At 36.9% G+C, this 17196-nt stretch overlaps 1 protein-coding gene across 1 annotated transcript in view; it reads right to left on the bottom strand.

Annotated features, from left to right (window-relative positions):
* Positions 1–641: 641 nt before the first annotated feature.
* The window catches only part of gfra1b (gdnf family receptor alpha 1b), a 33817-nt gene continuing 17262 nt past the window's right edge, over positions 642–17196 (bottom strand). The window contains exons 4-9 of the mRNA XM_039664950.2: positions 10193–10544; positions 9875–9984; positions 8473–8607; positions 5124–5323; positions 3349–3393; positions 642–1860 (exon numbers count right to left, since the gene is read on the bottom strand). Of these exons, the coding sequence (XP_039520884.2) occupies positions 1720–1860; positions 3349–3393; positions 5124–5323; positions 8473–8607; positions 9875–9984; positions 10193–10544 (983 nt within the window). The 3' untranslated portion in view covers positions 642–1719. The remainder of the gene's footprint in view (positions 1861–3348; positions 3394–5123; positions 5324–8472; positions 8608–9874; positions 9985–10192; positions 10545–17196) is intronic.

Genomic DNA, 17196 nt, shown 5'->3' with positions numbered 1-17196 from the left:
ACAAATGGTTGTGCGTTAAAATCTCAGTAACTGAACAGATTGTGAAATACTCAGACCAGCCCGTCTGGCACCAACAACCATGCCACGCTCAAAATTGCTTAAATCACCTTTCTTTCCCATTCTGACATTGAGTTTGGAGTTCAAGAGATTGTCTTGACCAGGACCACACCCCTAAATGCATTGAAGCAACTGCCATGTGATTGGTTGATATGATAATTGCATTGAGAAATTGAACAGGTGTTCTTATTAATCCTTTAATTAAGTGTGGGTACACTTTACGTACACACCAAACCTGCATTTAGGCCTATTTGAACTAAAATACAGCAAAAACGACTATATTGTAAAATATTAAAATTAAAAATATAATTTTCTGTTGTCAAATATTTTGAAATATAATTTATGGCAAAGCTGAACTTTCAGCAGCCATTACTCCAGTCTTCAGTGCATAATTAATTAATATGAAATAGAAATCTTTTTTAACACTGTATTACTTTCACTTTTGATCAATTTAATGGATAAAATAATTGCTGAATAAAATAATTTGACCAATAATGTGCGTGTGCGTGATAGAATTTACACTATTAAAAAACCTGCATGCATGTAACTTAACAAGAAAAAAAGGAAGAAAAATAAGACAGAAGTTAAAAGGCCATCTTTAGTTTGTTTAATGTAAGTTTATCTTTGCTCTTGCATGTCTTACAGCCCTGATCTATATACGTTTATATATATATATTCTTTTTACAGCTAACCAGTACAACAACAAAGCAGAAATGATACTCGGAAAGCACTTCTTTTAGATGTGCAAAAGAAACCGTTCTCACTGAATGTACATACAGCACATTTGACATATACTGGACTGTGGTATCAACCCTCGTAGTTACTTCTGAATTTCATCACTAAAACTTCATACAATAGCTAGATTAGAAATAAACTTTTAGAAGCAGAATGTGGTAATTGTAAACAAAGATGGTATTTACAAGTAAATATCCAGGATAATGGCAAGTCCCCCCCAAAAAAGTCTCAAAATAAGCAAATTGGTGCTTAGCTCTCATCCTTACAGTGTGTTTAACTGGAGAGGAAGGTAACTAAAATTGATCCAGATACTAAAAAAATAAAAAACTTTATCACGGCAAAAAACTGCCTGTGTTTTCCCGTGATAAAGTGTCGTATCTATCCTGATGTTCGTTTCCCATACCGTATCATCTAAGCTGGAGCATTGCCACTTTGAGGGAGAATGGAGTTTGTAGGTCCTAATAAGGGACAGGAGCAGCAGGTTTTGCTGATAAGCCTTCGAAAATACTGTGAAATATTAGTTGAAGTCTGCAGGCTTTCCTGTGGCATCCTAGTATTCAGAAGCTTCATCAATCTTTAATTGTCAGAAGTGGTTCTGGCATCTCCATGCATCTTTGTATTTTCAACCAGATCTTTCTGTGATGGTAGAAAAAATTGCAGAATTTGGGCGACACCTGTTTGCAGAAAGTTTTCTCAACAGAAGTAATCCTAGATGACCTTCCTCGGATGCGCAAATACAGTATGTCCGTTATCTCCGATAAGTGATGAAGAAAAGCAGGTGGATCGAGAATAGTTTCATCACAGCGAAACACCACACCGCACACAGAAGAACCACTTGCGGAAAAAACAACTCAAAATACAACATTTTTGTAATGGTACAGAGGCGGCAGCAGCAGCAGCAGTCCATCAGGTCTGATCGGCGAGCGGCTATAATGTCTGTGAGGCTGTGAGATTCCCAAGGATTGAGACCAGAGATAGCAAGAGAACAGTCCAGTCCATCAGGCAGACAGCACTAGTTGAGCTCCGAGAGATTGCATTAAACCTACTGGGGTCATTCAGCTGCGGATCCTGTGGAGAAAGTCATGTTTTTAACGTTTTAGCCATTGTGTTCTTGTTGAAGCATTTCGCAGGTTTTTTTCATAATGTGCATAGCATAGTAGTCCATTTACACTTCAGAGTAAAAAATAACTTTATAACTATGTGAAAAAGTCACAAACCCTTGTATTTCTCAAAATCACAACTTTAAATCTCACAATTGAGATTTTATACCTCACAATTCAGACTTTATTTGTGATTATTGCGATTATCTTACAACTGCAGGTCGCAGGTGTACGTAAGAAGGTCACAATTACGAATAATAGTCACAAGATAAAAAAAATCAACAAAATTGTCTCATAATTGCAACTTCATATCAAGTCATGTCCTTAAAGCTACACTGTGTAACTCTTTTAGTTTATTCTTAGTTAAAAACACTTAGTTCTTTCAAAAATATATGTGCTCATTAATGTATATTTACTTCGTTCAAGTAATAAAGTATTCTCGTGAGTGTACAACATGCCATTGAAAATACATACGGGTAAGGGGTTATAATGTAGGTCGCCATGTTGCCCCTCCATCTTGAAAGTACCCCAGATAGCAAACTGACATTGAATCAACGTGGAAATATGACATCGAAACAACGTTGATCTGACATTGTTTTGCTCATCGAATTAACGTTGAACCAACGTCAGATGCGTCATTCTTTCAAAACTAACGGAAAATCAACTTGAAATCAACGCGTTGTTTCAACGTTATGAAAGCAAACCAATTTTCGATTTCATTTAGCTTTGAAGAATGCCGCGTCTGACGTTGGTTCAACGTTAATTCGATGAGCAAATCAACGTTGTTTCAATGTCATGAGAGACGTCGTTTCCACGTTGATTCAATGTCAGTTTGCTATCTGGGACATTAGCCAAAGAGGGACATACCCGTCAATTCAAGCTTCGCCTTTCGCATTTACGTTTGAGTTAACACTCATGGATGAGGTCAAACTGGAAGCCATGTTAATCTTGGAGTACATTGGCCACCATAGGAGTTAAAACGAAATTAGAATTGAGAGGAACAGAAACTAATATTCACTGGATGGTCATATACCTTTTCACCGCTAGATGGGGGTAAAAATCACACAGTGTAGCTTTAAGTAGCCTTTATTTAAACAGAGCTTTATAAAATAAAACATTGATGCCATCATCCAGCTCAGATCAGTTGTCGTCCAATAGTGTCAGTCAAATCAAATATTGTTGAATATCTTCTAATTGTGACTGTATTTCTCATAATTTGGGACTAATCTTAAAATGTAAAAGTTATTTGTTATTCTCAACTCTACCTCATAATTTGCTGTTTTATTCTGAGGTGGAAACTGGCTTTCATATCTTGGCATACCTCATTATGGAATGGTATGTTCACACAAAGTATGCCTTGCATTCTAATACAGCTTGATATGTATAGGACGCAATTGTGTGAAAAGGCCCCAACTCATTGTGAGTAATCCTATGTGAGTAGAAATGTAGTTCTTACCACGCAAAGAACATCCAGAGTAGCATTACTTTTCAGTTTCTGAGCCTATAAAGAAAGAGAGAAAGAGGAGAGCTGAAATACAGGCTGAAAGTCAATTACTTGCAAGAAGCTCTTCAAGGTTTTGTGTTATAAACCATTTCCCAGACTGATGCATTTCCATTCAGTAACCCTTTAAACCGAGTCCAGCGCGATCTAAGTCAAGCACAACTTCAATAAAGCACTGTAATTCACCACGGCAAATAGAGGTCATACGGTATTGGGCTCTAAGAGAGATGTAACGTTATGATAATGAGCCCTACAGCCCACACACAAACACGACTCGTATACAGCGCTGTAGCCAAAGAGCACTCTCTAAGACCCAGGTCTTTCCAATCAATGTGCTCTGTGTGTGTGTTTCGTTGTGTGCAGGAGGGCAGTGTGTCTGCATTAATATGTGACACACCAATATATTTTAATACCCAGTTGAGACTCCTCTGCTATCCCGTTTCCCACACGCACACACACACACACACACACACACACACACACACTCAGGTTGGTTTGTTGGAACGATGAAGTGATTCTCCAGAGAATCTGGAATATAATAAAGGTACCGCACAATTGAGAGAGAATGGAGCTAATTCTTGCGAAAGGCATTGTGGGATAGAATGATTAATAGCCTTCCTGGAAGTCTGACAAAAGAAACTTTGTCTACTAATAAATCATGATATTGTTATAACTCCAATATGATAAATTGTTGTGCTATCTGCAGGAGACTATCAGGTATTCTGTATTTGGACAAAAATTAAATATAAGTTAGCTTTATCAACAGCATCTGTATTAAAAAAAAAATAAGTGAAAAATGTGTTTTAGAGGGATACAATATTAAGCTTGTATTTTTGAATTCAGATTGATAAGATTAAAAATTGAAAACAAAATTTTAAATGCTTTATAACTTCTTTAAACCCAATAAAAAACACAACCATGCTTAACTAACTTCCTAAAAATAAAATATTAAATATGAAAAAAAAAGCCCAGATAATGTCAACTAATTTTTTTCTCCTTATTTTGGTGTTAATTATTATCTTTTTCTTTTTTTTATCTACAAAGAGAACAGCAAAAATCCCAAAGAATAATCGTGCATTAAAAAGTGAAGGTTATACTTTGATTTTACCGTGTTGCAGTACAGTACACTTGCCTCAGACTGTTTTAGAGACGTGCCAGTCTTGAAGCTCGATGCACAGATCATATTTGAAGATAAGTTTCCCTCAGAGAGACTGTAATAGGTGGGTATATCCTGCTTAAGGGCGTTCCTCATGTTAATGAGCCAGCCAATTAGCTCTGACATGACAGCTCTGGCAGTTTGATGTATCTCTTTTCTACCCAAAGGCCCTATGTGTGTTATCACTGCAACAGCCCACACCCATCAATCAAAAGTAAACCTTCATCCCACTCCGAATCTCGAAAAATGATAGTCGTCGTATGCCAAGCAAAGCCTGAAAGCATCCAAACAAGCTGCCAGCTGTTTATAAAGTTGATGTAGGCTGTGCATCTTTAACCATCTGAGTGAGCCAGCGGCATGTGTCTGACTGACAGCTGTCATTCACCATCAGAGATAGTCAATATGAAGGTTTAAAAGGCGATCCGAGAAAAAAAAAGAGATGGGCTGATCAGGAGACATTTTAGACTGCCATTTCTACCGCACTTACTTTGCTAATCAACTTTATTTCTGATGATCGGCATTTCTGTCAGTCTATCTTTTACTGTAAATATAGTGTGCTGCTTGTTTTCAATACCTGCAGGCTTCCACAGAAGCTGTATAGATGGTCCGCATTACTGTCCAGCTCATTGGTGTGTGATGGGTCATCCAGTGTGTTAGACGTCCTGTCCCGTCCTCTCGGTGGATTGTAAGGGTCAGGTGGAGTGGACAGGATGGGTGGCTGGGGTTGCCACACACCAACATCTGTGCCATTACCAAACGCTTGGATGGCATTGCCTGTATAATGCAGGAATGAAGAGCGAAATGTTTTAGTTAAATAAGTATTGGCTTTTTTTTTCTTTAAATAGTGAGTTTAGTTGAGTTTTAGAGTATAGTTGAATTTAATTACCCACACCTCAGGAAATAAAATTTGGGTTTTTTGAGGGGTTTTTAATGATAGGAAGTGATAGGAAGAAGAAATGCAATGTTTTACAATGGCTATAAATAATTGTATCATCAATTTTGACTAATTGTGCCTTTTTATTCCCTGATATATATATATATATATATAAAAATAAATGCATAATTTTTAATATAAAACAACACAGATCGGATTTGATTTTTAATTTTCACACAACATTGAGATTTCATTTTATTTATTTATTTTTATTTGTATTACACTATATACTGTATATATATATATATATAATTAAAAACAAACTTGTGAGAAATGTGAAATAAAAGAAGTTTTAGTTTAAGTTTTTCATCTAATGTTTATTTTTAAATCCGTTTTATTACTTTATATCTTATAACGGTAGGATGTGTTTAATAGTCATTCGCACCCTTCTCAAAATATAGTTGACACTGACATGCCGCTATCTGGAACGTTTTTGAAATAAGAGCTTCTTTCTAAATTTCTTAACATTGTAGCCGATGAATTCTGACAAAGAGGCACTTAGCCTCAGTGTGGAAGTGCAGGAAGTCCTCCACTTACTCTGGGACCTTCCAGTGATAAAATGAGGGAGGCCATTATGACTCAACTGTCTTTTTTAAATGACTTTATTCTCAAGAGCACTTTTGTCTTCAGAGTCTGTTATTTACCTCACGCCACAGCATGCTAAAGGGCAAGTGGGAGATTATTGATGAGTACTGCTTGTGTATTAAGTACCATCTATTAACAGAGAAGAGCTGGCATTATTATTGAGTGTTGAGATTCTCTTAAGGCCAGGCTTGCAAGCTGACTCTGTGTCTTAAAGGTTAGAGATTCATAAAGCCTCATTCTACATTCTACATTACTGTGTTATTGCTAGGGATAGTTCAGCCAAAAATGAAAAAAATCTATCATCATTTACTCACCCTCAAGTTGTTCCAAACCTTTCTGAATTTCTTCTGCTGAATGTCAGTAACTAAATGTTTGAGGGGCCCCATTGACTTCCTTAAAGGGTAACTAAACACTAAAACAACTTTTTTTAGTTAATGATCTGTAAGAATGGAGCTTCATAAATGCTGTTCATTGATTCCAGTACATTTTTTGACATTTGGGTTTAAAGTGTTTTAATTCTACAATTTATGGTGTAAAAACGTCTTAGTGCTGCCCTCTTCAGGTTGAACGGTGGCTACTGCAGTTGAATTTTCCTATTGGATGTTTGCGGTAGTACGTGACACAGCGGTTGTTGGTGACGTAGGCAAGTTCCATACAAAGAGATGCGTCTCAGGTGCACCCCCCCCCCCCCCCCCTCTGCTGGGCTCTGCCCACTTTTACAGCATTTTTCAAATATTGCCAGTGGGTGGAGTCAGGCTTTGACCAGGGGTTTAGTTACCCTTTAAAGAAATACCATAGAAGCAATGGGGCCCATTAACTTTTCGGTTATCAACATTCTTCAAAATATATTCTTTTGTGTTCAATTACTCTCATAAGAATGCATGTTTATTCAAAGCATAACTGTATATTATTTAGAATTAAAGACTTAAAGTTCACTTTAAAAAAAACTTTTGCCGATAATTTACTCATCCCCCTGTCATCCAAGATGTCCACGTCTTTCTTTCTTCAGTCGAAAAGAAATTAAGGTTTTTGATGAAAACATACCAGGATCTTTCTCCATATAATGGACTTCAATGGGAACCAAATGGTTCAAGGTCCAAATGAGAGTTTCTGTGCAGCTTCAAAGGGCTTTAAACGACACCAGACGATGAATAAGGGTCGTATCTAGCGAAACGAATCAAAATGAACAAATCTTTTTTTCGAGTCATGACTCGAAAGGTCAGATAAGACCCTTATTCATCGTCTGGTGTCGTTTAAAGCCCTTTGAAGCTGCACTGAAACTCTCATTTGGACCTTAAACCGTTTGGTTCTGGAATGTGAAAATCCTGGAATGTTTTCATCAAAAACCTTAATTTCTTTTCGACTGAAGAAAGAAAGACGTGGACATCTTGGATGACATGGGGGTGAGTAAATTATCAGCAAAAGTTTTTTTTTAAAAAGTGAACTACTCCTTTAAATGGCATCATATGAGTGGCCAGATTCAGAGGCAAGTAAATGACCGTTGGTTTAATTATGACTGATTTATTAGAAAATATTTTCTTCTTGTAATCTAATATGATAATAGATGCTTAGTTTCTTTTTTTTTTTTTTGCATTGATTTATTAAGCCAGGGATACTTCACCCAATAAATGAATAAATGACAAAATAATTGTTATTTTTGTTATTTTATTAAACTAAACTTATTAATATCAAAAATAAATCATGTGTCAATTAGGCATTAGAAGGCCCTGAATGCTTCTTAATAAATCATCTATAATATCAGTACTGGGCCTACTAAACTAAAAAGAGCGAAGAAAACATTTAGCTTATATATGCTTATATCTCATGCTGTTTGAACTCACTAACGTCTTATTGGGCGGACGGTCTTTTTCTTTCCCTCTATCTCTCTCTCTCTGTACGTAAACACAAAAGCACACATAGATGTGGACGTGTCAGATATGAGGTGTGGATGTGTGTCGGTACTGCTATATCATCCGGTCTGTCATCTCATGTAGACAAATCCTCCTTCTCATCTGCTCTCTAGCTCCCTATATTCAGTTCATCTATCTAAATGGATGTTTTTGAATAACTCCCTGACAAAATAATGTGTGCTTTCCGTACTCTTCCAGGCCCATGGACACTTGAGTAATGATTTATTGCCTTTTTATGTCAATCCCCCCTCTCAGCGCCCCATTTAAGAGGGATTTCTCTGTCTCTCGGCCATCAGACTGCTTTGAACCGCACAGCAACACAAATCGCAGAGATCAGATTTACTGGTGCAGACTGTGAATGATCATGAAGATGCAATGGAGCAGAATTCAACTTTAGAGTCAGTGTTGATGGGCGAATTCTGTCAGTCAGAGCATAACGCCATGTAACCAATGATATAGAGTAGATAATGCAGCTGTGAATGAAGTCTACTCACGGAGACAACGGTTGTTGGTGAAAAGCTCGGTAAACTTGTCACATTCTGCTTTTCCGTTTCCGCTGTTGCTACAGTCACACCAAGGAGACACGCTGACGCCAAGGGCACGGAGGTAGTTAGGGGTCATCACCGTACCTGTTACATATTCCGAGGGTCAAAATGCATGGTCAAAGACAATATGTCACAGATTGGTAGATCAAGTACTTTCAAAAGCGGAATATACATTCGCCCCACACATTTGGACACTTGGAAGTATGAATGTCATTTCATTGGATGGAAAATATTAAACCAAATGGCATCTTCAAAAAAATTAGAATCTATTTATCAAAGAATCCTGAAAAAAATGTATCACGGTTTCCACAAAAACATTGATTATAATAAGAAATGTTTCTTACACACTAAATCAGCATATTAGAATGATTTCTGAAGGATCATGTGACACTGAATACTGGAGTTAGGATGCAAAAAATTCAGGTTTGCATGACAGGAATAGATTACATTTTAAATATATTCAAATAGAAAATGTAATATTTCACAATATACTGTTTTACTTTATTTTTGATCAAATAAATGTTGAGCATAAGCGATTTCTATAAAAATAAAAAATAAAACGCATTTGAACAGTATTCTATAGCTTTGTTTCATCATTTAAAGCCTAAGAAACTTTTTGTGAAATGTTTTGGGTAACACTTTACAATAAGGTTCATTTATTAAACATTAGTTAATGTATTAACTAGCAAAAACTAAGCATGAGCAATACATTTGTTACTGTACTTGTTAATCTTTATTAACGTTAGTTAATACAAATCCAGATGTTCATTGTTTGTTCTTGTTAGTTCACAGTGCATTAACTAATGTTAACAAGATTTTAATAAAGTATTAGTAAATGTTGAAATTAACAAATGCTGAAGTATTATTCATTCTTAGTTAATGTTAATTAATGTAGTTAACTAATGAACCTTATTGTAAAGTGTTACCATGATTTGCTTTAAGTGTGCTTGACCTATATTTCGTTAAAATAAACCAAACTTGCCTTAAAATGTGTATCTAATGCAATGACATTCATACATTTTGAAGTGTGACCCAATAAACAAATATTTTTGGGGTATATGCAAATGTATAAATCAAAGTTGCATGATATGTCTAAATTAACAAATGATATGTTGATCTTAAAATAATGAAGTAAAAGTTATTTTAGTGTAACAGTAACCTCATAGGGCTGTTGTGTGGATAATGAACACTTATTTTTTGTTTTCACCATGGCGTGTTAAAAAAAAAAACACTATGGTGATCCAAAAAAAAAAAAAAATGATAAAAAAAAATGATACTCTAGTGTTACCACAAGACAATGCCACAATACATTTTTATAAGAGGTAAAACACAGTAAATGTTCTTAACTTACCAATGAGACCCGAATATGCCAGCAGACAGTCTGCATAGTTTTCCTTCAGACATCCTGAAATGGAGCGCGCCTCAGGTTGACAGTTGCTGAGAAAGTCGGCTAAACGAGATCTAAAAATATATGTATGCAGAAATGAACAAGAGTCCACAGAATATATCTCCTCATTAAACTAACTCAGCACACAAGTGACAGGCCCGCAGTCTTATGACTGTCGTCCTACCCCTTCCACCAATGGATAAATAATTAACTTGCTGAAAAGTAGTGAGCATTCAAGCACTTTTCTCCTTGACGTGTAAAACAAGCTGTCTTCCATCCTACCTGCAGATGTAGTTGGTCTTGCACGAGGCTTGCAAGGAGAGACAGTTGGGTTTTTCCTTGTCCTCGTATGAGCAGGCTGGCACGATGGTCTGACGCCTGCGTTCGGAGCAGGCCGAGTGATCCCCGGAGGGGCAGGAGCAGTAAAGCATGCCGTAGCTGTGCTTCGGTGGGACTTTGTCGAAAAACTGCCGCAGGGCCTTGTGGCACTTGCGCTTGTTACACACCTCAGTAGTCGAAACTCGACTGGTGCAGGGGCTGATGTAGAAGGAGCGATACTTCTTACATGTGTCATTCAGGTTGCAGGCCTTGGCGGCGTTCAGGCAGTTGTTGTCTTTCGTAAAGGCCGCCTCACCTATGCGGGAACAGATTTAGAGGGAGAGTTATGAACACACTGCTGGCTGATTTTCCTGATGCAAGCTCTGTAAATGTCAAAGAACACTTGCTGAGAGTGGGGCAAGTGGTGACCTTTTAGGACTCTCTGTGAATGTCCTCTGGCTGAGGCCGTGCCGTACGGCATTCACAGGACTAGAGGTCATGTGTCAGACGGTATGTGGTATGTGTGAGAGTAACTATACTACTGATTAACATTCAGGAAAATGACAGTTTGTTCAAAGTATATTTAAAGATGAAGTGTGTTACATGAGGGAACTGTGAGTAAGCCATTTGTTGGTTGATTACACCAAAAAGTGTAAACACTGGCTCTGTGGCATTTTCAAAGCATTACTTCTGTTTGTTTGACTTTCCACACATATAGCAACAGTGGCTCAACCAATGGCTTGAGTTTGGGGCTGGGCTATCTATTTGACCAGCCAATGGCAGTGTTTGGGAAACCTTTTTGAAAACAGTAATTATTCTTGTTGGTCATGCTAATAGCATACAATTGAAATTGAAATATATATATATATATATATAGGCCTACCGCTCAAAAGTTTTTTATTTAATTATTATTATTATTATTATTATTGGTCTCTTATACTCACCAAGGCTGCATTTTTTGATCAAAATACAATCATAAACAAAAGTTTGTGCGCAAAAATAAATAAATAAATAACGTTTGTGTGCTTGATAAAGTTAAGATTGAGCCACTGTAGTCACTTGGACTATTTTAACGATGTCTTTAATGACTTTTCGAGGCCGGCAAGTTTCAATCCCTCAAGAAGCCTATGGACTAGTATGCAGGAATGATCCAGCTCTCAGATTTCATCAAAAATATCTTAACTCGTGTTCCGAAGATGAACGAAGGTCTTACGGGGTTGGAACAACATGAGGGTGAGTAAATACTGACAGAATTTTCATTTTTGGGGTGAACTAACCCTTTAAGTGTCACATGATCCTTCAGAAATCATTACAATATGCTAATTTGCTGCTCAAGAAACAGTTTTTTTTATTATTATTTTTGATGTTTAAAACATTTGTGCAGCTTAATAATAATAATTTCCAGGATTCTTTGATTCATAGAAAGTTTAAAAGAACAACATTTTTTGTCCCTTCTGGTGATCCTTAAAAAAAAAAAAAAACTAACTTTGTAAATGGTAGTGCAACTGTGTACTTTACTAAATATTCTAGATAAGAGTACATCAAACATCACCAATTTGGTCTAATGTGTCTGAAAATAAATAAATGAATGTTCTATTTTCTCACCCGCTTCTTTCCCAGTTTCTTCAACAGATCCCACACAAAATGCCACAAGCATACCAATTTCGAGCTCTTTTCATTGTACTTCCTACCGAGAAGTAGACAATTAGACAAGCATTTAAACAAGGTTTAAAATAGGTTTTATTTGTGTTACGTTTGAGTCTTTTGCCTGAAGAACTTCTCTCAGCTACTTGCGCTGTCGCACTTTTCCTTTTGTCTCCCTCTTCTCGATCTACACAGCGTTTGAGACTCTTGAACAAACAACCTCAGGTAAATCCTTCACTCTCACTCACATGGATAAGTTCACAACCCTGAAAACTCTGTTTGCCTTCCGTCACGCTTTTCTAAGCTGTCTACCTATAAGAACACATATGCCGTCAGACTCTTTAGCCACATAAAATAAATTTAATGTAAATTATCGTTATTAAATATAGCTTTGATGATATGTGTGAGTTTGAGGGACTTTATTAGTTTATAGGGCGTTATTTTGCAATAATGATCAGCTGAATGTGCATAATGCTGCTAATTATATTGCAGAATAAATAAATGGACATATTTAAATTGATAAGACAACTGAGTGCTGTGGGAATTGGTTCCCAGAGAAAACAGTCAGTTATAATGTTTAGCAAACTGTGTATTTAATATATATTCATATAATACAAAAAATTTAATAATTAAGGAAAAATGACTTGACAGCAGAATGACTAATCAGAATCAAGTATCCAGTGAGTTGTGTATTAAGTGAGTTTATTCTTCTTTACTCTAATGATGACTCAGTGCTCTCTCCTCCTCTGCTTCCCGCTTCAGTAACTCAACTTTTTTTTCTTCGGGCTGCAGCTCTTGCATGTGCATGGAACGCTGCATTTTGCAATTATGTGTTTTGATGAGGAATTTGTGCTTATCGTGGACTTCCGTGACATGGTTAGATGTGATTTAATTTGAATGCAACCTAGTTCAGTTAGGTTAATCACCTATTACAAAAACCATTACTTACGTTTGACAAGCACGTTGACATGAAGCTCAAGGTTTAATTGTTGATTAGAAGCTGCAGTCATGTGGACAGGTTCTGCAACATGTCATAGCCTATAAAGCTAACCCATATCCTCTTGTGATACACTGATCCTGACAAAAGCAAATTTATTATGGTACATCATTAAAATAATGGCTTGGGATAGTTGTGTATATGAGGTGTACATGACATTCTTCTTTCAGACGAATCCAATTAGAGTTATATTAAAAAATGTCCTGGCTCCTCCAAGCTTTTTAATGACAGTGAATGACCGTTTCCTTTTTGAAGTCCATAAAAGTGCATCTATCCATCATAATAGTTCATCTATCCATCATAAAAGTGCATCTATCCATCATAAAAGTGCATATATCCATCATAAAAGTGCATATATCCATCATAAAAGTTCATCTGTCCATCATAAAAGTGCATCTATCCATCATAAAAGTGCATCTATCCATCATAAAAGTGCATCTATCCATCATAAAAGTTCATCTATCCATCATAAAAGTGCATCTATCCATCATAAAAGTGCATCTATCCATCATAGAAGTTCATCTATCCATCATAAAAGTTCATCTATCCATCATAAAAGTGCATCTATCCATCATAAAAGTTCATCTATCCATCATAAAAGTTAATCTATCCATCATAAAAGTGCATCTATTCATCATAAAAATGCATCTATCCATCATAAAAGTTAATCTATCCATCATAAAAGTGCATCTATCCATCATAAAAGTGCATATATCCATCATAAAAGTTCATCTGTCCATCATAAAAGTGCATCTATCCATCATAAAAGTGCATCTATCCATCATAAAAGTGCATCTATCCATCATAAAAGTTCATCTATCCATCATAAAAGTGCATCTATCCATCATAAAAGTGCATCTATCCATCATAGAAGTTCATCTATCCATCATAAAAGTTCATCTATCCATCATAAAAGTTCATCTATCCATCATAAAAGTGCATCAATCCATCATAAAAGTTCATCTATCCATCATAAAAGTGCATCTATTCATCATAAAAATGCATCTATCCATCATAAAAGTTCATCTATCCATCATAAAAGTGCTCCACACGGCTACGGGGGTTAATAAAGGCCTTCTGAAGCGAAGTGATGAGTTTGCGTAAGAAAAATATTCATTTTTAAAGGGATACTCCACCATTTTTTCATGTTATTCCCTAACTAAGACGAGTTGATGCATACCACTGTCATCTCAGTGCATGCACTCAATCGCTCTGGCGTGCAAGACACTTTGATAGCACTTAACTAGCCCAGTTCATTCAATATGGGCCAAGCAGAGAAGCGACCAAACACCTCCACGTTTTCCCTATTTGAATACAGTTACATGAGTAGTGTAACTCAAACTAGGACAGTGACACAAAATAAAAAGCGTGTAAAGTGGAGAACTATATTGTATGGTGGAATACCACAGCAAGTGCTTGGGAGAACTTCGACTCTTGGCCCATATTGAATGAACTGGGCTAGTTAAAGGTGCTCTAAGAGATGTCGGGTGACGTGACTTCTTGTTGACTTTTAAAGTATATTCAAACAAAACGGAGACTAGATAGACCCTCCCTCCTCCTCATCCGCTCACTGACCCCCCAAGCCCCACCCCCAGGGCCTTCTTGTCAGTTATTGGCTGGAACAGTTTGTTATGTTTCGTGGAGCGGGTTGCCGCAGTTTGTTTTTGTTGCCATTTGTGGAGCCTGGGTTTTTTTTTTTTTTTTTACAGTGTGTTTAGGGCTCAGGCAGCTAGCGGATAGTGAGGAGATGTTTGCTGTATGTGACAAAAAATTAAAAATTAAGGTACCTCAATTAAATTGAGGTGGACCCCATAGACCTCCATTATATGACTGATAAACACGAATGGTTTGACCTAAAAATTTCTAAATTGAAACTACAGTGGAAACAAAGACACCTACATCTTGGATGCCCTTGAGGTAAGCTAAAACATGGCAAAAATTAATTTCAAAGTGAACTATCCTTTTAAGTGCTATCAAAGCGTCTTGCGCGCCAGAGCGATTGAGTGCACGCACTGAGACGACAGAGGTATGTATTAACTCGTCTTAGTTAATGGAATAACATAGTTTAATATGGAAAAAAAAAACAACAACGGTGGAGTATCCCTTTAACACGTTACAAAGTAAAATTCTATCTTCCAGCCAAACTAACATACACAGTCTACTTGCGCCTAAAGAGCTTGGAAGAGCCAGGACATTTTTTTTTAATGTACTCAGATTGTATTAGTCTGAGAAGAATGTCATACACCTAGGATGACTTGAGGGTGAGTAAATCATGGAAAAAATTTTGACAGCAAGAGAAAATAGCATAATATACGTGTTTACTGGTGCAAGAACGGGATGACCTGTCACTCCAGCCCGTTCTCATCCCAAGGCATCATAGACGAAAACATCCAACACACATGGCACCCTTTAGTGTCAATATGAGACGCAGATATGTATGGGGCAGAAAGCACCTCCTAGTGGTCTAACCCTAACCCTACCCCAGAACTAAACCTACCCATACTCTGTGCGTGTTATATTGACGCTAAAGGGTGCCATGTGCGTTGGATGTCTACATTGGCAAAGCATTGTCTATGACGCCTTGGGATGAGAATGCGTTGGTCACTCACATGTGATCAAGTCCCACCCTACTTTTTTTTTTCCGAGAAGTTATTTCAGTTAGATACAGATCACAAAATGAAAAAAAGACTATCGCAACTTCTGTTTCATGACTATTTTAAAGTAAATAAGACTTGGTTTGATATAAAACAGCCCATGCTATTGTCATGGATTTATGTCCATAGTGTGTGTAATAATGACCTCAGCTTTCATTTCGGCTGAGAGCCTGGCCATGTACACCTCAGAGAACTCAAGTGTGATGTGAAATAACGATCAACTGTGTGCCTCGTGTTCTTCAGGCAGCAGAGCGCTCTGTTGTTTATTGCTCTTTGGGCGCAGGAATAATAAGTGAGCTCTCGTTTAAGTGGCCTGAGAGATTGGGAGTGCTGATGGCAGAGACCTGGAGCTTTTCTGCCGGATGCTGAATAATCTCCAACTCTTCCAATCCAATAAAAACACACGCACTGCAGCAAATCAAATCATATGAGGACTCAGACTCCATATCTCCGACTCCGTGTCACTGTCTCTTTCTGCCCATCTCCACATTCTCGCTTTCATCTGCCTTTTTTATCTTTCTTTTTATTCCCAAAACTTTGCTTTTTTATTTTTCCTTCCTTCCATTCTTCCTTGCTTTCTTCCTGCCTTTCTTCTTTCATTTTCTTTGTATCCTTTCATCAATTCCTTCTTTTTTCCTTTCCTTCATTTCTTTCCTTTCTCCGGTCCTTCATTCTTTTTTTCTTCCTTCCTTCCTATCTTTTTCCTTCTTTCGTTTCTTCATTCTTGGCTTTATTTATATAGTACCATCATTTTTGGCCTCCTACCTTTCTTCATACCTTCGTTCATGTTTTACTTTATTTTTTGTACATCTTTCTTTCTTTCTTTCTTTCTTTCTTTCTTTCTTTCTTTCTTTCTTTCTTTCTTTCTTTCTTTCTTTCTTTCTTTCTTTCTTTATGGCTTTATTTATGTATTATCTATCCTTTTCTGTTTTTTTTCTTTCCTTTCTTCCACCCTCTTTACTCCTTTAATTTTTTCTTCATTGTTTTTTCCCCTTCCTTCAAGTATTCCTTTATGGCTTTATTTATTTATTACCTTTCTTCATTGCGTTCTGTCTTTCTTTTTGCCAAAAACAAAAATACCAATTTATCAACAATTCTCATCTATTCATTTTACCTGACAACTGTCTTCATTTTTTTGCTGTTGTTTATTTGAGAAGGAACGCCTGAAAACCTTCATTTGATACTTCAATGAAACATGAACTGAGAACCCCATTAAGTCTCAAGAGCTTTGAAAGAGCAGTACAATTTCTCTTTGCGTAGTTCAAAGTATATGGTGATACTTTAGAAATGGAGCTAATGAATCCATTGGACTGGAACCTTCTATCAATTAATGAAATTGCAGCAGCACAATGAGGGTTTGTTATGAGATGAGCCCTTGCTGACCATCTGGGCTCTTTAATAAAAAGAGAACTGCTAGTTAAACAACACTGTGAGCTCTGTGTAAAAGACTATCCGCTTAAACTGCTGTCCTGGGACATTTAATGGCCCTCTGAAGTTATTTCTGCCGATGACTAAACTCTGAAGCGCACTTTAAGGGAATTAGCCAGTCCAATTGATATTTGAAAATATCCAGTGGATGTGGAGTCTATTGATTTATTGACGAGTGTCATTTCCCCTAAAGGAATTAATAGACACGCGGATCCATGTATGTTTACAGAGCTGATCCATCTGGA

This window comes from Pimephales promelas, chromosome 17 (assembly GCF_988280905.1).
Source record: "Pimephales promelas chromosome 17, fPimPro1.hap1.1, whole genome shotgun sequence".
NCBI classification, from domain to species: domain Eukaryota; kingdom Metazoa; phylum Chordata; class Actinopteri; order Cypriniformes; family Leuciscidae; genus Pimephales; species Pimephales promelas.
This window is presented reverse-complemented; position numbering and strand designations above follow the sequence as displayed.